Here is a 27,435-nt window from a genome sequence, read left to right as displayed (position 1 = left end):
GTCATCATATTTTGGAGTTCAATGAAGGAATGATTTAATTTTATTTTTCTCCCCATTAGGCTCAGTTTCATCTATTATTTTCATCGCCTGAATTTTGCTGATAGCTTTCGGGACATGGATTGAATGAGACAAAGTACCGTATCGATTTTTTTCCCATTTTCCCACTCTTTTTGTCCTTTTATTGGCCTATTCTATGTACGATAGAGGCGGGAGGATGGTGCTCTTCTGGCTGCAATGATAAAACATTTTACAGGCCACTGAATTCACTGATTGGAATATCCTCTTGTTTATTAAAATTGAGCCTTATTCTTCGATAACACGTGGATCCATTGGCATTTAAATGAATAGATTGACGTATTTCTTAGACCGTTTTTATCATCTTTATTATTTTATAATAAAACGTAGTATTTTACATTTGCCTTAAAAAATAATAGATATTCTTCTATTTTTTGAATTCTCCTATTTTTCATTATATTCAATAGTTTTATGGAATAACAATTTCGATAAATTTTTACAAATTTTAAAGAAATTTATCTCATCTTTGAAAATATTCCTATAAGTACACAGTATCAATCCAATAAACTATCCAATTCAATATCTCGAGTCGCACCTCTATCCATTCTCCGAAATTTCGATGATGGGACTAGTTTTGCGACGAAACAGTAGAAATGTTCGAGTTTAAATTGCTATCACAGGCATTGTTGATGCCGTGAAACAAATTTTCAAAGTGTTTTACGTATACTTGACAATGCTCACCCCGTGTGAATGCTGTTGTATTGTGAAGTCTCATATTGCGTTGCTCAAAGAATTTATACACAGAATGAAAGAGCGTTGGATCATTCTGTGCTCTAGCTGCTTCAAGAAACTTGCGCGCAGATACTTGTTCAATCATTCCAACAGATCGGACATACCTGTAAGTAATGAAGTTAAGGAGTAGTGAAGCGAATTTTAAGATTACAAACAGGAATGAAAAGGCTCTTTTACCTGAGTGCAGGTAAAATATGTCCTTTTGAAAGAAGCACCTCTATGATCTCTTCGTGTGCATTCCCCAAACGTTTCAGCATATCCAGAGCCAATTGATGAGCCGCTGGATAAAGATTTTCCAAAGATAAGAGTAAACAGGCTAAAGGTTTCGAGTCAGCAACTACATGATACTGTAGCAATTGATGTAATTGGTAATACGCTTTGCGTTGGACCAATGTTGTAATTACTAATTCGTGCAAATAATGTTGCACCGGAATACCATGCTCTGTCAATGATCTAAAATCAATAATTATTCAAATTCAATTGAATTCAAATTCGTTCAACGCATAGTATAATAATATAATATAATTAATACCTTATATATTCCAGCAGAACCCAAATTATCATCTTCGGTTCAATAATTTCACCTGATGAAAATTTCGACAGAATGTGAGAATATATGTCACTCTGATCAATTAATGCCTTGAACGCAAAATTTTCTGAAGTATTTGAAGGAGACTTTGAAACATTCTGCAGTGGTGTTCCCATCTGTTGATTTCAAAAAGGTTTTACTGCAATCTAAATATGAAATAATCGATGAACAATGAATTGATATATATATGTATACATATATTAGTAAATAATTACTTGACTTTGAATTTCATGCTCCAAATGATTTCTATAAATATCATTCAATTTGTCAAAAATAGGAGGCATTTCTGCAAGAGTTATCGGCAAATCATTGACGTAACTTTGAAGTAGTTGAAGTAAAATTTGTTTTGAATTTTTTCTCTGGAGTAAAAATTCCACCAATTGAACTTTATCATCGATAAGTTGCACGAGACAATCTAAGCGAAGCTCTATATACCATAGACATCCCAATTTAGCATCAATCACAATGTTTGGCTGAAAAACTACCCAATTGGGTGAATCTGAACTTTTTCTTTCAATACGAAAATATCCATTCATGTTTTTTGTACACTACCAATTGCTCATCAAGAATTTTTGCTTGTAAATGAAAAATATTCAATGAAAATCATAAATTCACGCTTTAGGATACAGAGTTGACAGGACTGAATCACTTGTTCCGACAATGTGGCACCTTGAACTTTAAGGTTATACGGCTTTATGGGCTTCGGTGCAGCTACAGCTGTGTGATGCATTACTGTACCATCAGAGACCCCAGCTAACATGATATCAAAAATCATTGAAGTCTAGAAATGAAATTGTATATTAACTCCGCTTGTATATTTACTTTTACTATTACTATCTGTTCCTCTTTTTTACCTTTGAAGCTTGATGATGGACAATTATTAAATTATCAACAACATTAATGGCAAATCTTCCTGTCATATCTAATTTGAGTATGTGACTTTTTTTAATCGTTAACATCCTGCAAATAAATAATGAAAATTACCCATTCTCACAGATTTTTATACGCTATACCCACTTGTGAACAGTGTATACACAAACATATGCAGTGCCAACTGATTTATTGACCCCATGTTGATGCCTCAATACTATAATACAGGGAATTCCATAGAGTACGGCAAGAGCAACATCCCTCTCTGAAACCGCTAGCTTTCCTGGTTTGGATGGAGTTACTTCCACTGACAAAAAAAGCCCGCTTTTCATTGGATCATTTCGTAACACAGGTCGGAGAATTGGCTCTTTCTTTAACTTACTTACTTTCAAATTTTGTAATTTTGTTCAAATTTCCAGGGGTAACGTGGAGTGCTTGCATTTGATTTCCGATAGTCCCAGAGGAAAGTAAAATCATATTACTTTGACAACAGTAAACGTACCAATTAACTCCTAAACTCAGTGATTTTAGAGCTTTAACATTTTTTTTCGCTGGGTTGACCTAAAATATTTTTTTCATCTTTTGAAATATTCATACAATGGTAAAGATATATGAATATATACCAGGAATAATTCCACTCCATGATCCGTGATTACAAGAATTTCATTGCCATAAGTCCAAACAAATCCCTGAATCGAGGCATTTTTTCCTCTGCAGGTTTGCGAATATTCGAAATTATCCAAGCCCGAGTTGATCGAATAATTAACGAATTCCACCGAAGTAGTGGTTCTTTGGATTGCCAGGATATTCATATTGGGTGAAAATTTGATGGAGATGACCGGACCTTTGTCATCCATACGAAAGTTTAAATTACAGTCAGGGCCTTTGACGAGAACTCCAGTTACTCCTCCGGATCTTACAGCAAATACCTGTTAGTAGTAATACAAAAACTTTCCCAATTGTTCTTTACAAATTATTGAATTGTAATTCAATGTTATTCATAACCTGTTGTTTAGAGTCATCGAAGAAGACATTTGTAAGGTTGCTCACGGACTCAAATTTTATCGGATCTTCGGACAATTCCAAATAATAATCCTCACCAGGCACTTGATTATTATCCATTTTTTCAACTGTTTTAACAAAAAAAATTGTGCAAAAAATACAAAGAAACAAGGAAATTTCCCTTTGACATTTGACAATATTCTCTCAATCTCTTGCTATTTAATCATCAGCTGTTCCATTGGCTCATTCAGGCCTGACGTCAGTCGTCATTATAATATTTCCCCGACCATAGACTAGATGGCGTTACGGGACTCGAAATTACAACAACGAACGTCAATAGCTTTGATACACGCACGTACAAGCACAGGCATACGTAATGTGTCATGTCTCCCGTCTCGCAGAAAAGTGAAGTGAGAATATGGACAATCAGTATCTTAGAGACCGTCTCTGTCGTCGGTCTTTTCATTTATATCTGTAGTGTGTAAATGTGTGTCCCAGAATTTTGACGGAATACAGAGGTCCTTCGCAGTCGGACACAAGAAAATGGCGGACGGTGCTACGGCAAAAGGGCAGGGACGTTCCAAGAGATGAGGCTTGGTTTCAACCAGCATGTGATTTAACAATTACCAAAACGACTGGTAGATCGTTGAATTATTCGTGGAATTACCGATTGACTGGAAATCAGTGAAAATGCCTTATTAAAGTTCTCCTGTTTTTGTGACCGCGTGGTGGTTCTATTTCTTGGTTTATTTTGTTTCTTGAAGTGTGTGAAGGTGTGATGAACCTGGGAGGCTTGCTGGAGAAAATATAATTGCAATTTCTCAGTGTTTGTGAAGTGTTGAGGATTGTTAGTGACATATAACGAAGTTGAAGCCATTTTGAGGTAAATTTGCCATTTTATGTTGAACTTATTGAACTTATTTTATTTCTTTACTCGACAAATAGTTTATTCTCTTATTCTCTCCCACGATTGGAGGTAGGCAAAGTGACGAAAGAAAGAAAGGCAAGGGTTTTTGCAGAAGTATTGAAGGTTTTGAGCTTTATGTTACATTCATTGATCAGTAGCGCCGACTCATATCAGCCACTTGTGGCCCTCTCTAGAAGAATATCTCTTCTGATATATTTAGTCAACGAAATGATTGGAAAAGTCCTATTGCAATTCACGAAAGATGATTTTCCCCGTTATATATTTTTTGTTTTTCCATTCCATCACCTTGTTCTCCTTCAATTATTGAAAATATGGACAAACAAATTGGACAAATACACAGAATTGTCCCCATAATATGTTTAAAAATTTTTTTTTAATACAATAATAATAACAACAACAATAATAATAATAATAATACGAAATTGCTCTTTGAACATGAAAATACGCATTTTTTTGCAGTTTTGCAGAAGGATATTTTGCTGGATCTGTCTACGACATACAAATCCGAGAATGGCAATCAGGTAGTGAAAATTCATTGTATAGGATTCAACTTTTACCTAAACAACGATATTATCTGTAATCAAAGATGTGAACTGCCGGGTGATAGTACGTAATGAAGCCACAAAAGAAGGCTACTGTTGCGCAAAAGGCGCCAAAGTCGCCATCGGTTGCCAACACGCGTCGCCAATTAACCGATAAATCATTTATTGACGGAAAAAAAGAGAGTAAAAAATTTAAAAGAATTGACAAAACTGATGAACCCAAGAAAAAATTGGAATTCGACAAGAAAAGATTAGAGAGAAAAAAATTAACTGAGGAAGGGAAAAAAATGGATGACAGCAAGAAAAAAGAAAAATGTGAGAAACTTGATTCAAAAAAATTTCAGCAAACATTCAAGGATATGGATAAGAAGAGTGAAAATATTGAAGAAAAAATATCGGAAAGGGCTGAAGACCCCTGTTCAGACCCAGCATTGCTTTCAGATAAGAGGAAATATCAAAAATCAGAAGATAAGCAAAAACTGGAGAAGCAACACGTAGACAATAAAAAGAAAGTTGACAAAATCGAAGATAAAAAAAAATTGATCAAGGGAGAAATGAATGAATGCGAGTCAATGTTGAATTCTCCATTGTCTGATGAATCCAAATTTGACGATAAAATTCCAGTTCCAGTGGTAAAGAAAAAACTTAAAGAAGAGAAGAGAAAGGAATGCAAAGACATAAAGACCAATAGTTCGACCAAAGAAAAGAAATTAGAAAAAAAATCATTGGAGGTTATTAGAAAAGCTAAAGTAGCAGTTCAAAGAAAAGTTTCAAAATCTTCTCAAAAGAAGCCCTCGATTAAGAAAACAGTTTTAGCCAAAAAATCTCCATTAGCAAAGAAGCTGCTTGAAAAGAAAATTAAACTAGTCAAAAGCACATTAACGAGGGAAGAAAATTCCTCATCCTCTCCAGAAGACAGTGAAATTATCAATCCAAAGAAAAAGGGGCTTGTGGAAAAATCAAAAACTAACTGTGTGCAAAAGGTAAAATTAGCGAAACAACTGAAAGTAAAACTCGCTCCAAAGAATGGAAAAATTAAAAATGTCATAAAGACGGAAAAACTGAGAAAAATAACTGATAGAGCGGCTAAAAAGGGACAAGATGTAAAAGAATTAGACAAAATGGCAGAATGTAAAAAATTATTGAAAGAAGTATCATCTATCAACGAAGGATTGAAATTGGAAATTGCAGAAAAAGACAATGAAGAGCAACATTCAAAATGTTTACTGGATACTAATAAGCTGGCTAAGGTATCATCCAAGCCGAAAGCCAAAAGGATTGTCCGAAAAACAGCAAAAACTTGGGTAAAATGTCTCGATGAAGAGGGTCAAATGTCTGGTAAAAGTGGAAATCCTTCACCAAAGCATGAGAATATACCGAAATCTCCCATATCGAATCTTAAAAATAGTGCTGATGATTCTTCCGAATTAAATTTAAAAATTGAAATAACAACCGGTAATAGTTCGAGTAGTGATAATCCTCCTTCGTCGAGTGATTCTGATCACGACTACATTGACTCCTCACAACGACGAAAGAAGAAAAAGAAGCGGAAGGAGGACGAAGAGGGCCCTGAAAATTCATCAAACGATGAACGTGCAAGACGAATGCGATTATTTGGATTTTGGAGTGGGCCAAAACGTCATCGCGTTGCATCATTAAATGCCCTGGCAAAAGTTCACTGTCTCTATGAAAACGAAGCAGGTGGTGTTTATCTCGGGGGTTTCTGCAAGCCAAAACCAGAGAAAGACACCAAATCAAAGAAGACACCAGCTAAAGAAGAGAAAGAAGAGTCCTCGACGCGAAAAGAAAAGGATAAGAAGCCAGATGGGCCTGGTAAAACTGGCCCGGGCTCCAATAATATATCCAAGAGAAACTTGAGAAATGTACCGGGTTTGAGAGGAAAACACTGGGACATGATGGAGTGCTCCTCTTCTTCTTCTTCATCCTCTGAAGACGAGCCTGGTCAGAGGAATGAGAGAAACGTTAAACGTGGAAGAAAGAAAAATACAACTAGAAAAAAAAAGAGCGAGGAGGTTATGGATCTCAAGGACATGGTTGTTTGCAAAAGAATGGCTAGTTTAAATGCATCTGCTATATTAGCAGCTTCTTACTCTGATGAGAAAAATCGGCAGACTAGCTCGGAGGATACAGAGAGTGAGTCCAGTGAAGTTGAGATTATCAAAAGACGAAAGCAAGTCGATAATGATTGTGATAAAGATAAGAAAAAAACTAGATTGATCAACGATGATGATGTACTCAAGCCTGGAAAAAAGATGGTGGTTTTGAATCAGGACACAGATGTCACGATTACTGGTAAGTTGATTATCATTCAAATCATGTGCATTATTTATTTAATTTCCATTAGATTTACACCGCAGACATTTTATAAAAACACAAAATTATCACCCACTTGGCCACCCTTATGATAGTAATTGATTAAATTTATATTGGATTCCTTTCAATTCAGGTGTCTATGTTAATCAAACCCGGTCAACCCATCATGAGGGTTTCTGCAGTATTGCTGGAATGCAATATAGAATCAGTTCAACGAGCCACACACAAACGGCTGCTACTGCTGTAGCCACGGAGCTTCATGAACAAGTAATATCACATCTTGTCAACCTTATTGCATATCTAATAACATAATAAATTCAATAACTATTCGTTCCTGCGATATTAATTTTGTTTCAGAAAGTGGAACAGCCGTGTAAGTCTTACACACCCCTCGGAGCCCTCTCGTCAATGCAACCACCAGGAAGCCAAGTAAATCACGCAGATATGTCACCCCGCAGACATTCGGCTTTCAGTGCTCCTCACCAGCATGGTAAGTGAATAATGCATGGTATTTTATGGGTTTGACGTTGTTTCTAATTATCAACAGTCGTGGTGCAAACAATTTTCACTGTTGTATTTTTGCATTCCGCTGCTGCTGCTCCAAAAACCATACAAATTTCCTATTGTAGAAATTTTAAACACAGTTTTGTGTCAATGAGCATCATGCACTCATCCTAATTCGATTAATTTATTAGCCAAAAAACATTCTCTCCCCCTCTCCCCGCCCCCCGCTCCAATACATACGTCCCTGCGTCATCTGCGCGCGCATCATTTTTATGGAAAAATATATTTCACTCCCCCGAACAGTGTCCAATCTATCCGTCTCTATTACACATCCCACCACCGGCTGGTATATAAGCACAGTCAATTCATCCCCCATTTAAACTAAACTAAGGAATATACTCACACATACCTCTGTCCAATAACTCAACGCCTTTACTTGTCACGCTATCGTGTACACAGAGAAGTGTGTGTGTGTGTGTGTGTGTGTGCACATTATATCTGTATAAATGAAAAGAAGGAAAGACAGGCCACATATACAGATGGTACCCTCCTATACCATTCACCTTCTCTCCCCCCCCCCCTCTCTTTATGTAAACCGCGACGTGCTGGCTCAAACTACGCAGTCGAGACATCATCACACACTGTACAACGACCGTTGATGTTGGTAGTCGCGCGATAGTTTTACAAATCAAGTTTAACGTGAGAGAAACCAATAATTATCATTTATTGCCGACAAGACTTGGATAAATCAGTGAATAATCTTACTCCATGACAATAGTCATCTTATTCAGCCATTATTGTCATCATAACCTCTGTTGTTTGTTATGTGCCAGTATCAAGTAAATCAGTGAATCAAACTTGATAAAAACAGGCACACAATGAAATTCAGTGACATAAAATGGCAAACTAGTACGAAGTAAAATGTTTAATCGACAAAGATTGTGTTTATCTTAAACATAGGTGTAGACCATTTCAAGTGATTCACCGGTACTGATTTTATTTTCTTTCTGTAATACGTCGCAACGTGACGTAGAACCGCGGAATCAGCGAGTGAAAATAGACAAACATATGGGAAAAATATCGTTATTTAATTGAGAAATAAGGCTCATATTTATTTGCCAATCATCCAGTGGAGAAAGGTTTTTGTGAGTTTTTTTTCCGTTTTTCAATATATTCAGTTTGGCGCATTACATCGTTGATATTCATTCAAACTAAAGGTGAAGTTCCAAAAAAATTACTGTAAATTTGATTTTGATTCAAGAGCGATTAATTGGGTTATTCAGGTTATGTTGTCACTGATATTACAATTACGTACACTTCATTTTTCATACACACTTCTATTTGCTTGGTGATATTTCATTAATTTATACTATCGTCACACCAATTTTCCCTCAATCTATATAAAATGAGTTTTGAACGATCGATGAAATTTGAATACATCTACCATTTAAATCGTTGCAAAATCTAACAGCGTTTACAAATAATTGGTTTAAGGCATTTAAAACCATGTTTCTATGGCAATTGATGGAAATTCTGTACAATATTGATTACTGCTGTCCACACCTGTACTTCCTGCATCAATATCTCAACTTAGAATGAAATAATTGAATTTCCCTGCTAATAGATATCCATTGGCATGAGTCGCACTGCGCACAATTATTATTGGTCCACTAATTTTCCGAAAATTTAGTGTGCAAGTATTTAATTTTTTTTTCTCATCCGTATCAGATTATTCTGTACAATTATTATGCACGCTTTAAATTTTTGTTATGTGTAAGTCACATGGCAAAATCACTTCCATATTTTATCTTTTCCAATGTAACGAACTAACAACACACATATTAAAATTTTTAACCAAACCCATTGAAATAAAATATCTTATTTTAGGAATACTATTGACAATTGTACAATCTTTCAATTCTTCTATAAATTGTCATTATTAGCTCCTTAAATAAGAGGAATAGTTATGTCAATTAGAATCAGTAAAGTGTTCTATAAGGTTGCAATGACTTTTTAAGTGATATTGATGAATATTTTGATATTCTACAATTTGTGAAGGTGCGCACTTTAATGCTGTATATCGAGTTGAGAACCGTTGGGATCTCCCCCCCACTGCTGTTATACTACGTCTCGCTGTGTGTGATTCCACAGAAATGATTGTAAATCGAGAGAGCATCTTTCGCTGTCTGATTTCACTAGGTTTTTTTTCACTACTACCAAGTTTAAAAAGATTTACTCGATCTGATACCTTGTTTTCGATGACTTTTACCTTCTTTTATCCATTTGGTAAATATGAAATTTAACGAGGCCAACCTCTAACTTTTTGCCGCCTCCATCACTTCTCGGAAATTATTGTTACACACGAAATCAATAAATTATTTATTCCTCTATTGCATCACCGAAATTCGGTTGAATTTAGCGGAACGTTTAATGAAAAACTTTCAATAGTATACCGCTGCGTCTTGCACCCCGATCAATTTCCATATGGCAATATGAGAAATATGAGTAAAGTTCAAGTTGAAACAATAACTAACAAACTAATATCTATTTAATCATCATTTCCAAGGGTAAACGTTGTAAGCCAAGACGCTCCTCCATTTTCTCTTGTATTTTTCTTTGTTTTCCCGGGTTTCCACTCTCTGGCATGTGTACGGCAACTCAGCGTGTCCTATCTTATAATCAGATAAGTGAAAACGTTCTTATGCGTTGTAGCAAGTAGCTGAAGTAGCGTTACCACTAGAGGAAGTCATTCACTCCATTCTTATTTTCTTATACGACACGACACGACTTTGTTAAATAATCTACCAATGTGAATCCGATTAATGAAATGATTGGTAGGGAAATCGTCATCGTCGTCAGGATATGTGCGAATAGGATAAGAAAAAGGAAATGAGAAGGAAAAGAGTGCGTCCACAAGGAGACGATACAAGGCGAAAGGTTTTCGGTTGTTATTTAGCAGCTGTGTAGCAGCAGGAATAGGCAGATGCTTCGTAAAAGCATCTTTAGGACCTACAGCCGGCCTCCGCTTGTTAGCCTCTGAAGTAAAAGAGTAAAGAATATTCGAGGATTTTTTCTACCTCTGTTTAAAATTCACGGAGAGAAATATATGCAGTAAAAATAACGGAATAATGCAGTTAATTCGTAACATATATAGAACGTATAGAACATTGTTTCCCAACAATTTTTATTAGAATTAAAAATGAAAAGGAATGATAATGATCATAGTCGGTTCATTTGCTATTTTAGAATTTTATTTTATGACGTTCCGATATTTAATGGTTTTAGGTGTTCTTCTGGAATGATTCATATTCCACTCACTCCTATTATAGTATTCCAAGTATATGTACACTCCTCAATCGATAAATTCTCGAATAATTATGCGTTTTTATGGTCCATTTTTTTCACGGATTGTGTTTTAAAACGACATGCATAGCTTTTTTCCTGGCAATTTTCATTGACTTTTCTAGCCGTCTATGTCCTAGCAATCTTTCGCCAAGCCCGCCAATTCACTAGCACATACATTGACATGGTAGCGCTCAAGTTTTTTTTTTTTTTCTCTTTTAAAATCATAAAACTGAAAACTGATAAGCCTCCACCGTATGCTCGGCAGAATGCCGTATGAGTCACATTTCCGGTGTTATTTATGAGTTAATGTATGCATCAAACGTACACGAAATTTAGCGTTGGCTAACAGTGAAATTAAAGAAATAAAAATAAGAAACCATTGAGTTGCACAGAAAGTGATAATCATTGTGATGGTATCGTGTGAAGTACAGTTGGGAGATGCCAAAAAAATGACCAAGAGCCGTTGCAAAATATGTGAATTACTCGGTGAAAGTGAGATAACACGTGAACATGGTTTAAGTGATCCGTGTCACTTGTCCTCTCTTCAGCAGTTGAATCATTTTGGCTTATGTTACGTACCAAATTCAAATATTGACTATGCCAACCATGGGCTACTCAATGGAAGCTATCTACCGCAGCTTAAGGACATGATGCTAGCAGCTTATTTACTGAGAGGTAAAATTTCATTATGACAAATGTTAAGCGACTAGTCAATAGGAAATCTGAAAAACTCAGAGAATAATACTCACTGTACCAAATAAGGCATACAGTTGTCAATTAAATGAACAACTAAATTTCTGAGTATATAAAAATCAATCAGGAAAAAGAGTTGGGCTGTTACAGCGGGGTTAATTGGTCGATAAGGGGAGGTGGGAGATAGGTGGAGAGTCCTGAAGACTGGATATATTGCATTCCCTGTAGACCGTGCAGTCTTTGTATGTATACACTGATAATTTCTCAAATAGCACCTACCCAGTTGGCATTTCACTATAGAGAAAGTAGAAGAGAAACACACAAACGAGAAACTTCGAAACCCCAATGATTTCAATAGAACTTCGACTATTCTCCCACCAATTTGTTGTTTTTTACGTACACGGCAAAGGCAAATTAGTATTAGCTATAATGTGCCTTGACCGTGGATATTTTTTTTTCTCTCTCTCTCTCTCTCTCTCTCTCTCTCGCTCTCTACCTCTACCTCTTGCTGAAAATAGAGTTTATATTTTTAGTCTTTGCACATTTAAATGTACTAAAAACATCAACTACTGTATTTTCTCAGTGAGAAAAGTTTCTAAACACATTTTTTGTAAAATTTCCATTGATGGTATCAGTGATAAATCACTCGATTAGTTGAAATTGAATTTCTCACGTCTTAGAAATTAAAATGCATTTGTTGCTTAAAATAATTTAGTATTAAACATTGGCTTTTTTTTCGTAATTATGCGATGTTGTCGTTTCAACGTGGCACAGGGATTATAGGGTATGTACGGATCTTGACCGATTGAGGTTACTCGGTTGCTGGCCGACGCCAATACATAGTGCAAAGCAGGTCGCCACATTATTCTCTTTATCTCTTCAGAAACCATATTCAGCATTGGATATATTTTCCCATAAAAACGCCGTTGCCACAAAAAATTCGATAGTCATTATATACATCACAACATGTGCCAACGGAGAGATATTTAACACTGTTGATAATTAGCGACTTCGATTAATATATTTAGGGCTCAAGTTTCGTAATTTTTCCTGAATATTTCTCTCCGTATTGAAAGAGTTTTCGATATATATTTTTCGGCGAGAGTCAATTTTGTAATCGGCTGTTTCCAACAAAGATTAATCTGCCTCATTGATTGTTGAGACAGGCAGAGTAAAAAATATAAATTGAAATGCTGAATTTTTAGAATTCAAAATTATAAAATACAATGATCGGTCCCCATTCGGTTTGAGTATTATTCCGGGCTATATACATATGTGATACCCTTGTGCATGAGTCCGCGCCGATCGAATACTCTTATAAAGCCGAGGGTCTTTGACTCCACGATCGGCGCAAGAGCCAGCTACTGTGTAGTGCCTGTCACCTTTGCAATGTAATAAGTACATACACTCTCCTTACTGACTCGATGAACGGAAGTGCACAAAACAGGAAGTGAAGAAGGGAGGAGGTAGGTCTCGTAGATTTATTGAATATCATCGAAATTGATCATGCTAGACCCTATTGTATTTTATTAATTTATAATTTTACAATCATTTATTTGTGTGACACAAGAATATGATTAATATTTGATATTAGAGGGAATTATGTGCTCTTATAGGGAAGTATATGCAAGGTTGAATTCGCCCACCAGGCGATTCAACCAGAGGTAAAAGCTAATGATCGAAGGTAGTCCAATGTGGAGACTACGTATATGTTAGAAGGAAGGTAGCGCAGAGTATACTATACTGTCAGTATAGATCATTTATTGACAGAGAATCTTGATGGTCGTCTGTTGTCAATCATAATTCATTCAAGTACATGTGCCCTAACTGTGAAAATATAAAATGACTAAGAATTGTTAGGATTACATTTTATATTACAGGATATTATCAGCCAGCTGGCCCACTAATACAACATCCTCCCACATTGCCCCCGGTCAAAGCACCACCGCCAGAGCCAACACCCACGCCACCCCAAAATTCCGAAGGCTCGGACGATCTCATTGCAAGCTCAACCACTTCTGGTGGAACAAATACGACAGGTAATATATATCTTTATAAGAACTCCAATGGTTATTCATAATATCTATATGTTTATGGTTTTTTTTTTCCTGTTTTTGAATACCAGCCGGTGGATTCTATCGTGCCTACTGCCCTCAATATTACGGCACACCTCCACAGTACCAGGAACTGTGTTATCCACCAACATATCCGCATCCGCATTCACATCCACCACCTTTCTACAAGTACGCACCAGCCTACAGAAGGTAATTAATGATAACTGATGACTACGATTATTTTTGACGGACACTAAGTATTGACATTGATATTTCAGGCAATACTTTAGCTACCCCGATTCTGGTGGTGCTGCAGGTGGCGGTGGTGGCGGTGGAGGTGTTTCTTCAGGAGGCTCAGCCGTTGACTATCAACCGCCACCTCCGCCTCCTCCGGGAGAATACCCGATGCCTCCTTACTACAGCGCCTACCCTCCACCACCACCACCACCTCCTCCTCCCCCCAATCCTGCATATCTTCATGCCCAAGGTCGCCCGATAGTTGAGCACCCGACATTTCAGGGCTGCCCATGCCCCATGCAATCATGTCCAAAAAACGTGGATACTGGACCCCTTATTGGTAATGGTAAGGGGGCGCCAGTGGCATCTGGGCCAGGTCTGTCATTGCCACCCAGTGCATTGGTAGGTCCACCATCGCCAGCGAGGGGACTCGCTGGTTTAGCTCCACCACACGGCGCCAATGCATGGGATACAGATCGTGTCCAACAAAACACGCATCGCAACCTCAATCAAAACCAAGCAAATTCGATTTTGAAAATCCAATATCACGATAAATGCAGCAAAGAAGATAAAGATAAAAAGGACGAGGGAAAGGAGGATAAAAATTATCCGAGATGCTTGTGTGAAAAACGCGTTTGTACTTCCACTTGTGAAGTTGTGAAAAAGGAAAAATTATTACCCTCAGAACAAGTTACACTGCAAACAATCAACTTATCGGAAAACCTTCATGGTGTCAAACTTGAAAATAACAATGTTAAGTGCGAATCCTGTAGTGTTGGTGTAAACAAAAATTTATCGTGTACAGCAAACTGTAATGTTGAGTGTGACAATGATTACAAATGTGATATCATCAAGTGCGAACAGTGTATTAAAGATGGACAAATAGCAATACTTGAAATTGACAAAGACTCAGGAGGAATTCTTCTCATCGACGATAAACTAGATGAAAACTGTGTTAAAGAGGAAATAGCTGATCATGTTGGAGTTGATAATGATAATTGGGACAAACCGGATTACGAAGCAACTGTTGTCAATGAATCAGTTGGTGATGAAGAGAGGAAGCTCATAATACAAGATGAAGAATCAAAGTGCCAGAAATTGGCCAAGAGAAAATTGTCGTTGGACAGTTTGTCTGACAGTTCAAAAAATAAAAAGGTAGATAAGAGGACCCTTTCAGTGGGATCAACGAGAGATAATCAACAAGACAAACTCCTCAATCCTATGAATGGTAGACATGTAGATATCAAAGTTTCAGTGAAAAAGAAGAATAATCAAGTGAAGAGAAAAGCTGATGACATGAATCCATTGGAGGCAAACAATAAAAAAATGAAGGGGAAACAAAATTCTACTCTAAATTGTTTAAAAAAAGCTGCCAGTGAGACTTCCATTATGGAGACCATTGATAATGTCATTCAGCAAAGCCTCCAGATGGCTAATAGGAAAGATGATAAAGTGAAGTGTAAGGAAAATGGAGGAACAGCCACCAAGAAAAAAACCATTAACATTCTGTCGATGATAAAAAAAGTTCCCAAGGCAATAGTCAAAGCTGTTGTCACTGATGAAATTTGCATGAAAACTGAGACAAAGTCCGGTAAGGACGTGAAAAATAATAAAATTGAATCAAAAATTATGAAAACCAAGAATTTGGAAAACAAAAGTAAAATTGGCAAAATTAATAATAAAATTCATCAACTCAGTAAAATAAATGAATGTAAAAAATTAGATGAAACGTGTGAGGATGTTAAAAAAACTGCCTTACCCAAAAAAAAGAAAAATAATAATAATAATATTAATAATTATAATAATAAAAGTACAAAAAAAGCAGGAAGCTGCAAGAAATCGGGCAAGACTGAAGAGAATATTGTTACTAGTGATAATAGTATTCTCGTTAGGAGGCCATTTCTTAAACCCAAGTGGAGTAATGGTTGGAGTTGGGATGGAGAGTCGTACGAGGCCAAAGTTTATTTAACAGTGAGTATTTTGGACATTTTTTTTTTTAATGATTTGTTCACATTATAATAAAATAGGATACAATCAGTACAGGAAATCGAAAAAATTACCGATAATTTTGATATCAGATAGATTTTTTATTTGGATCATGCTCTAATTCAATGTAAAATGTTGAATTACAGAATGAGGAATCAGCCATGCGAAGATGTTATGCAGCGATGAAACACGTTAGCGGTGACGTGTTACGACCAAGAGACTGCGTATTATTGAAAAGTGGCCCAAGGAAGGCTGACTTACCGTTTGTTGCGAAAATTGCAGCACTTTGGGAAAATCCGGATGATGGTTAGTGAAAGTTTAATTTAAAATAACTAACATAACATAAATAGAATTGTTTGTTTAGTATCTACGGACGCCGCGGTTCTTTTTCTTCAGTGCGATCGTAAATTTGGTATTATTTACTTATATTTGTTTGTCCTCAGGGGAAATGATGTTCTCATTACTTTGGTACTACCGGCCCGAACATACTGAACAGGGTCGGACAGATTACGATACTGAGGATGAGGTGTTTGCCTCCCGTCACCGTGATGCCAATAGTGTTGCTTGTATAGAAGATAAATGTTATATTCTTACATTCAACGAGTACTGTCGGTACGTCAATTATTTAATAAGAAATTTCTAATTGGCTTCGTCGCTGATACAGTTGTAATTTCATCAATCCATCTTGGAATGTAAATAGTACAATTATCTTTATCATCCTTGTTTTAGATATCGCAAAGATTTACGAAGAATGGAGGAAGGTTTAGAATCACCAGGTCTCATAGTACCTCCAGGGGAGCATCGATATCCCCGTAAATCCAGACAGCCTCCAATTCCAGTTCCTTCAGACATGGTACTTTTTTGTCGACGAGTATATGACTATCGTGGGAAAAAACTTGTGAAAAATCCTGGATGACTTGACATTGTATAACTTAAGCTGAGAATGGGAATCAATGAAGTAGATGAGCACAAATAATTAAAAGGCAAAAATTTCAGAGGGATTAATATATGTGTGTTGGATGATAACTGATAAATTTTCTCTTCAAATTTTATAGAAGAGAATGAGAAGGATGTACAATTGAAAAACATTTTTCTTGACCATGAAAAACCAATTGAATGAAAAATAACTCGAAAGAAATGAATAATCGAATAATGTTGAACCTACTTTTTCAGCCGAATTTATATTTTATAGAAGAGATAAGTCATATTTTTTGCATAGTAGATAAAAACAGTAGAAAATGAATGAAAAGAAGAGTTGAAAAAGCATTTGTTCTTCAACAAAAATGACAATAGAATATTTCTTGTTTGAAGAGAAAATTTGGTAGTTGATGAGAAATCCAACGAGAGAATGAAATCGAAGAACAATAAAAAATAAAATTCCAAAATTAATACTTGACCATGTTAGTATTGAAAAGAAAGTGATGATAACCAGTAAAAAATGAGCACGAATAGATTTTCAATCATGGCATAGTCTCTGGATGACTGGATGTGTGATAAACATTTTTTTTTTTCATCTACAATTAAATATCGCGCAACGATACACATGTTTTTAAATTCACATTTTCAATATTTTCCAGCCCATTTTATTATTGATTCTTATTTAACATTCTTCTCTGAGGCCACCTCCATCGTACTCAATCATCGATATGTATAGGTAACCATTGTTGAAGATAATATTTGCGTCAACTCAGTTTTTCTTCTAGTGGTGTGGAAATAATCAATTTTTCTATCAATATCTACATTTTTCGTTCATCTTCTACAATAATAAGTTTCCAAAAGGGCTATTTCATCATAGAATGGTGATGAGGAACTAGGGAATCAGGTTTTTAATGAACTAAGGTCCATTATTAATATGAGGTTTATGGTTGAAAGCAATTGAAGACAAAGTCTCTTCTTTTAAATTAAAAATGAAGCTATCTTAGCACTCAAAAAGTAAGCAAGATAACAATGGCAGCATTTTGCTTCCTTGCCAATCTCGGTATCTGAAATGTATTTCCCAAAAACTAGAGAAAGAATACATAATTTAATTAGGATTGCGATTTCCAATGGACTTTGAAATTTCATTGCATTGCATTCAAAATTCGGACAACCCCTGCGTCATCTTTTATACATTTATTTTTGCATCCATAAATTACGTATACTTGGCGTATCCTTTCTCGCACAGTGAAGAAATATATATATATATATATATTATATATATATATAGAGAGTGCCCGGCGCGATATATATATACATGTTTTAAAATATATCTATTCCTATATACTTTTTTTTTATTAAGTGGGTGTTCATTTGTTGAAAAATTTATATTATTTAACTTAATATATTACTATTACGATTGGTTATCTAATATATGAACTTTAGATGCTAAGTTTTTTTTTCTCCAGAGAGGTGTGCGCAAATAAATTAAGGGAATTAAACTTAGTGAACAAAAAATTGAAAATAATGATGACTGGTCAATCCCCTCATTTACAAATACCAAAACTTTTTTCTTAATGAAGAAGCAATATTCTTTTGGAAACATCTTTTCACAATTTACATTTTATTAATTTATTAATTTATAGCGTTAGTACCCTTTGAGTTGATTAAAAATCCATCCAATTTTTATCATTGTGTAATGTACAATTATCCTTGCAATGAAAACAACGCTGAAGAAATTTAATGGTAAACAGGAGAAGAGAATTAAAAAAAAACTATTCAATGTCTTATTTATTATTTGTATTTATACCTCTCGGTCAATTGATTTTCATTTTTTTCATTGATTCCAATAAATGTATTGTACAAATGTTTAATGAATAAATGATAGCGATGAATACTTACTATCGAGTCACATTAAACGTCATTTACGCGAAAAGAACTCTCTTTGTCTTTGAAAAACGGGGAGATTTTTATTTAACATTTCAATAGCAGTTTTCTAATGTTTAATAAATAACTCGATGATATTCACATTTGGATTTATTTGCCGGAAGTGTAGAAAATGCGTTATTGGAGCAGTTGAAAGGCAGAGCAAGGGGAGAAATCTCATTTAGTTGAAAGGCGGTCAAGCCTTTGATCGACGCTTTCAAAAGTTCATAACGCTGAGAGCTTCGAAGGTAATGCTTAATCCAAGCGTCAGGCGCACTATCACGCCTCAACCCCGTGCCTCAAGCTGATACCTGCAGATTACATAAATTCATCCAGCGTATGAATAACGAAATGTGCCTGGATATGAATTTTTTTCTAACTCCGGAAGTCATTGTCATTATCCTCCGCCTAAAGGAGACTTTGTTCCGTACCGTTAAAATCACTTTGTAACATTAATCAATCAAATCAGCATCTCTTTGATGATCGATTTATGAAATACTCTCATAGTTTCAGTATACCTAAACCAGTTTGGCCCCTTTATCCCTTCAAAATACCTATAATTTCCCATCTTGAGACATTTTCTGTATAATTCGCTCTAATTTGATCCTTTGGATTTCTTTTCTTTCCCATTCGCATCTCCTTTCTATTCATATAATCGACTGCCCATTCTAAAAAAACTAAGGCGTCTCACAATAACACCCTTTGTGAGAGATTCACCAGTTTGAACTTCTCCCAATTGCTTTGTTGTTGAAACCCAAACCACCACCACCACTATCTCGGGTCGACTGGCTTTTTAACTATATAACTATAAAGTGCCGATTCTTTGCGTGTCGATTATGGGCGGTTACTTTACAAATTGGCAATTATCTCAAATTTGCAAAATGAACGTTGACGTCTTAATTATTACAAAAGTAAAGTTTAATCAATTGGTAATGTTTTTTCATTAAAGAGACAAAAACATTATAATTTTTTTCATGAAAGAATAATTAATCTATCTACTATTTGTTATGTATTATAAATAGTAAATATATATATATATTCCTATACCGATATTACTTAATGGAACTATATTTGTTTTTTTTTACAGCAAAAGGAATTCATGTATAAAATAAAAATAATATTTGATAAGCGTGATAGAAATATTGGAAATTATTCCACTGGATTAATGAAAATTGAATCATCATTCTAATGATGGAACATCTGAAAAGTGCGCGTTGGCGCGGAGCATCCCTCGTGATCCCTCCGACTAAACTAAAATGCGTGTGTACCGAACCAAGAACTGGGGGGGAAAGAGAAACACAACTCAACTCCCTACAGTCACCCGATTGGCGCTCGTGTTACGGACGGTAGGGGAGTTGAGCTTTCAGGGAGGGACTTTGACTTGGACGTGTGCCGTGACCGTCGCTCAGTTAGTGGCAGTCCGTCACAGCGGCAAGACCATTGTTGTCAGCTACTACGAAAAGTGTTAGTGAGAAGAGTGAGAAATCGTTAAAAAATTGAGTGACTCTTGTTGTTTTATTAATAATGTGATCCTCGAAATCGCTCGACTCGATGGCAGAATAAAACATAAAGCTAGAGAGAAATAAACATTAAGAATTTCCCGCGTAAAGAGAGAAAACAAAACGACGCCATTGAAATGCCCTCAAATGTCGGCGGAAAGATGTATTACCTGGCGTTACTTCTGATGGTGTGGATAAAAATGGCGGCAGGTGGTGGTGAGATTTTTGCAAAAATGTTTTCAAGTCAACAAATACCTGCAGATCCGTGTTACGACGAGGATCGTCCACGTCGTTGCATACCGGACTTTGTCAATGCTGCTTTTGGTGCAACAGTAGAGACATCTTCCACGTGCGGTGTAGGGGGACCAACGCGCTATTGCGATGTTGTTGAACAGACATCTGGCATTAGTGGACTGGGTCAGTGCCATATTTGTGATGATAATACACCGAGAAAAAGATTTCCCTCGAGTTATTTAACAGACCTCAACAATCCGAACAACGTAACTTGTTGGCGATCGGAGCCGTTGGTAAACTCTCAAAGCTTCAATGCACCACCGGACAATATTACATTGACCCTCTCACTGGCTAAAAAGTATGAACTGACCTATGTCAGCCTTCAATTTTGCCCAAAAGCGGCTAAACCCGACTCAATAGCGATCTATAAATCCATGGATTACGGAAAAACCTGGCAACCCTTTCAATTTTACTCGTCACAATGCAGAAGAGTATATGGACGTGCGAATCGTGCCACCATTACCAAAGCCAACGAACAAGAGGCTCGATGCACCGATAGTCATAGATTCACTGGAGGAGAGGGTTCAGGCCCTGTTGGACGAATAGCCTTCAGTACTCTTGAGGGCAGACCATCGGCAGCTGATTTCGACAACTCACCGGTTCTTCAGGATTGGGTGACAGCCACTGATATCAGAGTTGTTTTCAACCGTCTCCACATGCCTCAACCGGACATCTCCAATGAGAATCTTGGCATTGAGGAATTAACGAAACGGGAGAGAGAACGCGAAGAGAAAATAAAGAACAAGCTTAATCTTCTGCATCTGGAACCCCTGGTGACTGTACTACCGTCTGTGCATCAGGTACTTGCACCTCAGGAAATGGTCAACAATGATGCTCTCGATGTGCAGGAGATGAATTTTCATCCCGAAGTTACCCCTACCACTCTCATAACGGCCAATGGTGCAACTACTATGGCTCATCATTATGCTGTATCTGATTTTGCTGTTGGTGGTAGATGCAAGTGTAATGGACATGCATCTAAATGCTCCCAGGCGAAGGACGGAGAGTTGGCTTGTGAGTGCAAGCACAATACCGCGGGACGAGATTGCGAGAGATGTAAACCCTTCCATTTCGATAGGCCCTGGGCTAGAGCTACTGCCAGAGATGCTAATGAGTGCAAGGGTAAGTCTAATGACCATTATTTATTCATTTAAAGTCCAAAAATCTTTCGAACCAATACCAAAGCGCATTCCTTTCACAAATATGTATATACAGTATAATTAATTGATATCGGTCTAAAAAACCGATAGGGACTAATTAATTCTCCAAAGCCACCCCTTTATCTCCACACATATTCCGTCGGCATCTGATAAGGCTATAAATAGGTCAAGATCGCCATTCAACAAAGACTCATGCAACGCAAAAATGATGAATTCATTATTTCTTCCCTCTGTTAGCTCTATGGATGATTGAAATCAATTAACTCAGCATTTTTTTTATCATTTCAAAGATAATTGACTAGTGAACGAACAAAATTTTTTCTCCTTACTGCATACAAGGCACGATGGATATGAATTTCCCAATCTACAATATATGTGCTCAAAAATATATCCAGTGAAAGAGCATTGATTTGTGCATGGGGATAGAAAACATGTCGAGAATATGTGGAAAAAAAAAGTCACATGGTTTTATTTGTCAGCCAGGCAATCCCAGTGTTGGGTTTACTCACGATCGAGTCCTCTCCCTCTCTCTCTCTCTCTCTGTTTCCTCACCGGTTTTCATCCCCTTCTGCCCCATTCACCCTCCTTAATTCGACGCGGCGAACCGTGAGTATGTTCTGTATACTGAAAGCTAAGGTATCCTTCGGGCCTTTACCACTCGCGCATCTCCACACTAAATCAAAAGCTTCTAAGGGGGCAAAACCACCCTCTCAAATCATTTCGAATCGATAAGACTTAATTTTTCCGCGTGTCATTTAGATACTAAACGCCGGCTGTTCACTCAGAATTTTTCTAATACTATAAAACAGAGTCATTAGAATTTTCTCTTGGGAATTATTAATTTTTCACAAAACTATGAATTATGATATTTGATAAATATCTACAGCACACTGGGCGTTACCTTGGAGCAGTAAAAAATAATATAAATAAATGCGAAAATGGGAGAGAGAAAATTCTGTAAAAATGTAGAGAGTATTTACACCCAGTCGACGAATTAAATTACATTTTAATTTCGCGAATATTTTGGTTGCTTTTCGCCTGGGCGAATATTCGTCCGTAATTTACATTTTAAATTGAATATTTCTTGCTACTTGAGAGCTTGCATGAACGTCACCCCCTACTCCTCCCCTCTTTTTTGTGCTTTTGGATCTCATCTTGATATTTCATACCTCTTCTATAAGCAAAACATATATAAATATACCATGTTCAGAGTATTAAGTGGAAGAGTAACATTAATGCAAAAATATATAGCATTTTCACGAAATATTCGCGTTTTATTTTTTTGATAACTTGCATTGAATTTTTATTTGCGGGTAGCTATTTGTCTGTTCTTAACTGACAATGATACTTTTAATACCAAACTCAGTAACTAAGGATAGAGTTCGAAGAATAGGACATGCTTTCGATGAGCCGATAAATTTACCAGGATAGCTTTTGAAAACAAGATAAGTGCTCGTCGACGAGAGATCGAAAGGCTTGCCATTGAATTTGTCTATTTTTCTTTCCATCTGCGCGTTCGGACGGCTACAGAAAGGAGAAGCGAGAGGCTTACAAGCCGCCTCTCTATCGAACCAACCAAGTCCAGACTTTCAATCTAATTCCAAGTGCAATATATTTAAGAAATCGACATTACGAAATTCCATTGAAATTTGCCGAAAATGGTTTAATAATGACGGTTTGAGGGCTGATATTAAAGAAGAAATAAAACAAGATTTGTATTTTCTGGATGCCAATGGTCTTTTGGTAGTTTTTAATTAAGCAATTATGTACGCCCAGCGGGTGGGAAAGACATCGCGCTCTCCGTGTCGAAGGTGCTGGTTGATGAGCAACGAAACCAGTTAGGGGAAATAAAATTAAATAAAACAAATATTAAATTAGGACCTGTTATTTATCTTGGTACATTTAAAGATGAAACTTGAAATCATCTTATTGAGGAGTCTCTCTTCTTCAACCATGTTCAACAATTTTTATGATGTTGATGAACTATATACAGGTTTAACGTTTAGTAAAATTTCCCGAATGAAATATAATAATAATAATAATAATAATAATATATACGTTGACGCAAAGCATTGAAGCCTCTCATGAGATTCATTGGGTAAAATCAGAGATCAAGTCACACCGCAGGAGAGTATAAATAAATTGGCTAAAGAGTAGCAGTCGGCTGCCACGCGGTCTGCCATGTCTGCATTTTTTTTTCTTTTTCATTCTCTCTGTTGCTTCTCAGCAGCGACGCACATTTTCGTTACCGTACATACTCACCTACATTATAACATGGTTGAGAAGAAGGCGTACGGAATAAATGCACCAACTGCATATGCACAAAATGCAAGGGGAAAATGGTTGGAACATCGCCCGGGGACCCGTTTCATCCTCGACGTTCACTCGACGGCAACACAGGTGCTTCCGCGGTATATCTCTACGCCAAGTCACCTCTTTTATCCTCAAAATGAATGCCATTAATGCAGATTTTCCATTTTTACCGTCATCTTACATTTTACACTAACAATTTCATTATATGCATTAAAATATCTTCCCATCTTATTAACCCACTAATATATTAAATCCATGATGAGGTATAAAAAAAATCATCAGCGCAGATATAAAGTCGTAACTTGATGATGGAATAAAGAGGATTTGACTAGTCAGGTGATTAGCATTTACAAATAAAGCATTTTCTGTGCCTCATGGTAATTATAGAAACACGTAAGAATTTTCATTCCAAGCCGTCGACATTCGCAAAACTGGTTTAAAATCATTTTCGCCCATTTATTTTTTTATTCTTGAGGAGACAACACAGGTTCTCTCCTTCAGCATAACTAATAACGATCATAGGGCCTTCAGAACCGCCACTGATGTCTTTTCTTTCTCCTGTCATCTCTATTTATTTGCTTATCGTTTGATAGGGGGAGAAACCCTTGTAGCACATTGGAGAGCTTCGATTCTTATTCTTTATTTATTTTTATTTCTTCGCCTAGAGGATTCTTTCCACTTATCCATCCGTTTCTTTTTACCTCTCTTTTGGCTTATAATGATAATACAGTGGAACATTTCTCCGGTAACACGAATATCCCTTTAATGCCGCTGTCAAACTTTGCTACTTGAAAGTTTCAAAGAGTCTTTCGGTTGTTGAAGTAGAATGACAAAGTAAAATAAAAAAAATGAAGAAAAATAGGGAAAAGATAAGCAGCCAGAAAAAAATATCGGGATAAATATTTAAACTTGAAAATCTACTGCTATGGAAAACTTACGGCGGGGAGAGATCGAATGTCAATACAAATCCGGTTGCCCCTATGTATTAAACAAATCTGTGAAATCCGGGAGCGGAAAAATCATTGAAGCGCATAAGAGGGGGGAAACTAAACGTTGTGGCAACTCTATATAAAAGAGCTGAATAATTTTTTCTTTTGGAAAGGAAAAGATTTATTTTCTCCGTCCTAGAACGGTGAGACGTGACGTTGAGAAACTTAACATACTTTGAGGCTTCCATGGATTTATCGTGATTTGTTGCTAGTATATAAACTGCATGACGTGTGATATGGTGCTCACAAGACGATACATGGAGTCGTTCAATACGTCGATATCAGTGAGCACTAGTACATGACCTCTTCGAGGTCTATGGACTCGCATAGGTTGGGGTATTTGCATGGGCTTTACAAACTTCCTTCAATGGGAATTATCCGAAATCACTGTTTGGGAAACCCCGTAAGTTGTATTCACTGAGCGAGGATGGATATTGCTGGGTTTTTCTCACTCAATAATTGATTTATTCTGTAGTAAAACATGCCATGATCCACGGATTTTCTGCTCTTTACTTTAATATTCATATCAATATCAATAATTATCCTTACCAATAGGGGCATTGTCATACATGTGGCTACCTTGGCACATGTGTGAGGAGGAATGTGTAGGCGTTGGCACGTAAAGTGCGTAAAGAGAAGAGACCACCCGTGGCAATGGTTATCGGGCCGTCCGGACGGTATCTCCAAGACCACACCGTTGGGGATTCTACCGTTCTTTTTTGTCCACTCTCACATTTCATTTTCGCTCCTTACAATAACTACCCTCACATGACGCTTTATAATAACAATATTTTCCACGTGTTTATTCCATTATACTACATTTTTCTCGAAGCTTTTTTCAATGTATATTAAGGCCCTCTACAGATCTCCATTCTCATTCATTAATAGAGTATGAAATCTAATGAGAGATTTTCCATTAAAAAGAATTATATTACATGGAATTGCTATCTGATCATGTGTGAAGAAAATATTCTGATTTTTCTGCGGTTTTTATCAACTCAGCCGCCGCAGGCTATAGATCCCCAACTACCCTCTTACTCTCCATTGGTCTTTCACTTCAGTCTGAAAGTAACAACTACAGGGGGATAAAGGGTGGATAATGCAGTCATACATATACATACAAAGGCCTGAAATCATAGTTGGTGTCAGGGGCACGCTCAGGCCTAGGGCGAAAATAGATTAGCGCTGCCAGTGCGCGCTTGATTCTTATACCGGCAAAAATCCTCATGTTCTTTGTGTCCAGCACATGTACATTGCTTTTCCCTCATTTTATATTTTTCTCTTTTGCACAATCTCTTTCTTTCTCTCGCTGTTCAGTTTAAAATTACTTTTAGCACTGAGTGCATTTTTACTAATGGATGGAAATGAAATTTTCCCATTCAGCTGTTATCGTCCATCTTCGGGTAGAAAAAAATAAATAAATAAAAAGCCCCATCAGTTGATACTGATTCAATGGAGTGGGTGAGTCTTCCTCTGTCATTACGTGCATGACATTCAAGGATGACACACCTTGAAGAGAGAGAAAATCATCGTGGGGAGCGTGCGATGCAATCCCAGACGAAATATTGTACGTTTGTTGAAAAAATCCAATTTGATATTTGTTTGATTATTTAATTATATGGGATAAGCATGTATTTTTCAACATCCTATCTTTCAAATCGAGTCATTTTGAAGCGAGCTTAATTTTCTCCCACTGCTTAGCGCTGGCTATGCCGGACCTATCCTTGGCTATACTCCTTCGGAAATGTGTGTGTTTTTTTTTAAATCAATATTTCATTGTTAATGAGAGAGAGGAAAATACTAAAGGTGACGGAGCGACGTTCCAGTATTTAGATACGAGATGGGATCTGCATGGGGCCCTATAAAAAAAAAACAAGGTGCGGTCCCCTATTCAGGGGCCTTAGCTTCCTGTCCAACCAAGACACCCGGTTTTGAGTGACGCAATGCAAACACTTCATAGCACACTCCTAGCGTTCAGTTTATACAAAGATGAGAAGCTTTACGGAAAAATAATATTGGCTCCTGTGGATGAGGAACAGATACGGCTTTCCGATCAGATTTCTCTTTATATACATTTATTTTAGCTTTAACTAAAAAAGCGGAAAAAATATGTTAGAGCCCTTCGCTTTCGAAATCCAAGCTAATGTCGGTATAAAAAAATCAGGGGAGAAATTAAGTTATTTATATTAATCAACGATAATCGATCAATAATCCATCGACATGTATGTTAATAGAATGCCATGTTGATAATTCTGCTTCTTGTTGAGGGGCATTTCCCAAAAAAAATTATAAAACCATTTCTACACGGAAAATAGTCTCGTTAACACGATGCTCTTCAGCATTATATGTATACACCACTTTGCAGCAGCATGAAACGAATTAATAGTTTGTACTCGGTGTTTCAAGCCAAAGAGAGAAAAGGATGGAAAATAACACGCGCGCATTCTC

The 27,435-nt window shown here is 36.6% G+C and overlaps 5 protein-coding genes across 7 annotated transcripts in view; 3 read left to right on the top strand and 2 right to left on the bottom strand.

Moving 5' to 3' along the window:
• Nucleotides 1-37: 37 nt before the first annotated feature.
• Nucleotides 38-8,219, bottom strand: LOC135171389 (regulator of MON1-CCZ1 complex). 3 transcript variants are annotated; one of them, XM_064137883.1, is made up of 12 exons: nt 7,986-8,219; nt 3,272-3,396; nt 2,890-3,195; nt 2,653-2,827; nt 2,414-2,573; nt 2,251-2,356; nt 2,024-2,177; nt 1,612-1,895; nt 1,340-1,512; nt 985-1,260; nt 757-911; nt 38-229 (listed from the first exon to the last, which is right to left on the bottom strand). In XM_064137883.1, the coding sequence occupies exons 1-12, from the start codon at nt 8,209-8,211 to the stop codon at nt 192-194; spliced, it is 2,178 nt and encodes a 725-aa protein (XP_063993953.1). In that variant the 5' UTR covers nt 8,212-8,219; the 3' UTR covers nt 38-191. The 3 variants fall into 3 exon arrangements, with proteins under 3 accessions (XP_063993953.1, XP_063993952.1, XP_063993951.1); XM_064137882.1 differs by lacking the exon at nt 38-229 and adding an exon at nt 358-643; XM_064137881.1 differs by lacking the exon at nt 38-229 and having other exon boundaries at nt 358-911.
• LOC135171384 (uncharacterized) lies at nt 3,595-18,708 on the top strand. The gene is made up of 10 exons (XM_064137873.1): nt 3,595-4,151; nt 4,656-7,051; nt 7,206-7,339; nt 7,430-7,562; nt 13,495-13,653; nt 13,740-13,878; nt 13,947-15,876; nt 16,038-16,197; nt 16,335-16,503; nt 16,621-18,708. The coding sequence occupies exons 2-10, from the start codon at nt 4,810-4,812 to the stop codon at nt 16,805-16,807; spliced, it is 5,253 nt and encodes a 1,750-aa protein (XP_063993943.1). The 5' UTR covers nt 3,595-4,151; nt 4,656-4,809; the 3' UTR covers nt 16,808-18,708.
• Nucleotides 11,066-13,068, top strand: LOC135171409 (uncharacterized). The gene is made up of 2 exons (XM_064137941.1): nt 11,066-11,596; nt 12,820-13,068. Exons 1-2 carry the CDS (start codon nt 11,332-11,334, stop codon nt 12,891-12,893), a joined length of 339 nt encoding a protein of 112 aa, XP_063994011.1. The 5' UTR covers nt 11,066-11,331; the 3' UTR covers nt 12,894-13,068.
• A 192-nt stretch (nt 18,709-18,900) lies between the features above and the next one.
• Nucleotides 18,901-27,435, bottom strand: part of LOC135171393 (kinesin light chain) — a 41,435-nt gene continuing 32,900 nt past the window's right edge. Inside the window, exon 9 of the mRNA XM_064137907.1 lies at nt 18,901-19,043. Coding sequence (XP_063993977.1) covers nt 19,032-19,043 — 12 coding nt within the window. The 3' untranslated portion in view covers nt 18,901-19,031. The remainder of the gene's footprint in view (nt 19,044-27,435) is intronic.
• Nucleotides 19,041-27,435, top strand: part of LOC135171390 (netrin-1-like) — a 32,972-nt gene continuing 24,577 nt past the window's right edge. Inside the window, exon 1 of the mRNA XM_064137884.1 lies at nt 19,041-21,647. Coding sequence (XP_063993954.1) covers nt 20,369-21,647 — 1,279 coding nt within the window. The 5' untranslated portion in view covers nt 19,041-20,368. The remainder of the gene's footprint in view (nt 21,648-27,435) is intronic.

This window comes from Diachasmimorpha longicaudata, chromosome 19 (genome assembly GCF_034640455.1).
Source record: "Diachasmimorpha longicaudata isolate KC_UGA_2023 chromosome 19, iyDiaLong2, whole genome shotgun sequence".
Taxonomy (NCBI): Eukaryota; Metazoa; Arthropoda; class Insecta; order Hymenoptera; family Braconidae; genus Diachasmimorpha; species Diachasmimorpha longicaudata.
The sequence above is the reverse complement of the archived record's forward strand: the minus strand, read 5'-3'. Positions and strand labels throughout refer to the sequence as shown.

Bases quoted from the DNA above. Each gene is read 5' to 3' on its own strand.
- LOC135171384 (XM_064137873.1), top strand. From the start codon at position 4,810: ATGAAGCCACAAAAGAAGGCTACTGTTGCGCAAAAGGCGCCAAAGTCG. The intron at 7,340-7,429 runs GTAATATCACAT...ATTTTGTTTCAG, and splicing joins CCACGGAGCTTCATGAACAA to AAAGTGGAACAGCCGTGTAA. The intron at 13,879-13,946 runs GTAATTAATGAT...TTGATATTTCAG, and splicing joins TACGCACCAGCCTACAGAAG to GCAATACTTTAGCTACCCCG.
- LOC135171389 (XM_064137881.1), bottom strand. From the start codon at position 8,211: ATGATGTCTCGACTGCGTAGTTTGAGCCAGCACGTCGCGGTTTACATA. The intron at 1,261-1,339 runs GTATTAATTATA...TATTGATTTTAG, and splicing joins GTTCTGCTGGAATATATAAG to ATCATTGACAGAGCATGGTA. The intron at 912-984 runs GTAAAAGAGCCT...CATTACTTACAG, and splicing joins CATATTTTACCTGCACTCAG to GTATGTCCGATCTGTTGGAA.
- LOC135171409 (XM_064137941.1), top strand. From the start codon at position 11,332: ATGGTATCGTGTGAAGTACAGTTGGGAGATGCCAAAAAAATGACCAAG. The intron at 11,597-12,819 runs GTAAAATTTCAT...CTGAATTTTTAG, and splicing joins AGCAGCTTATTTACTGAGAG to AATTCAAAATTATAAAATAC.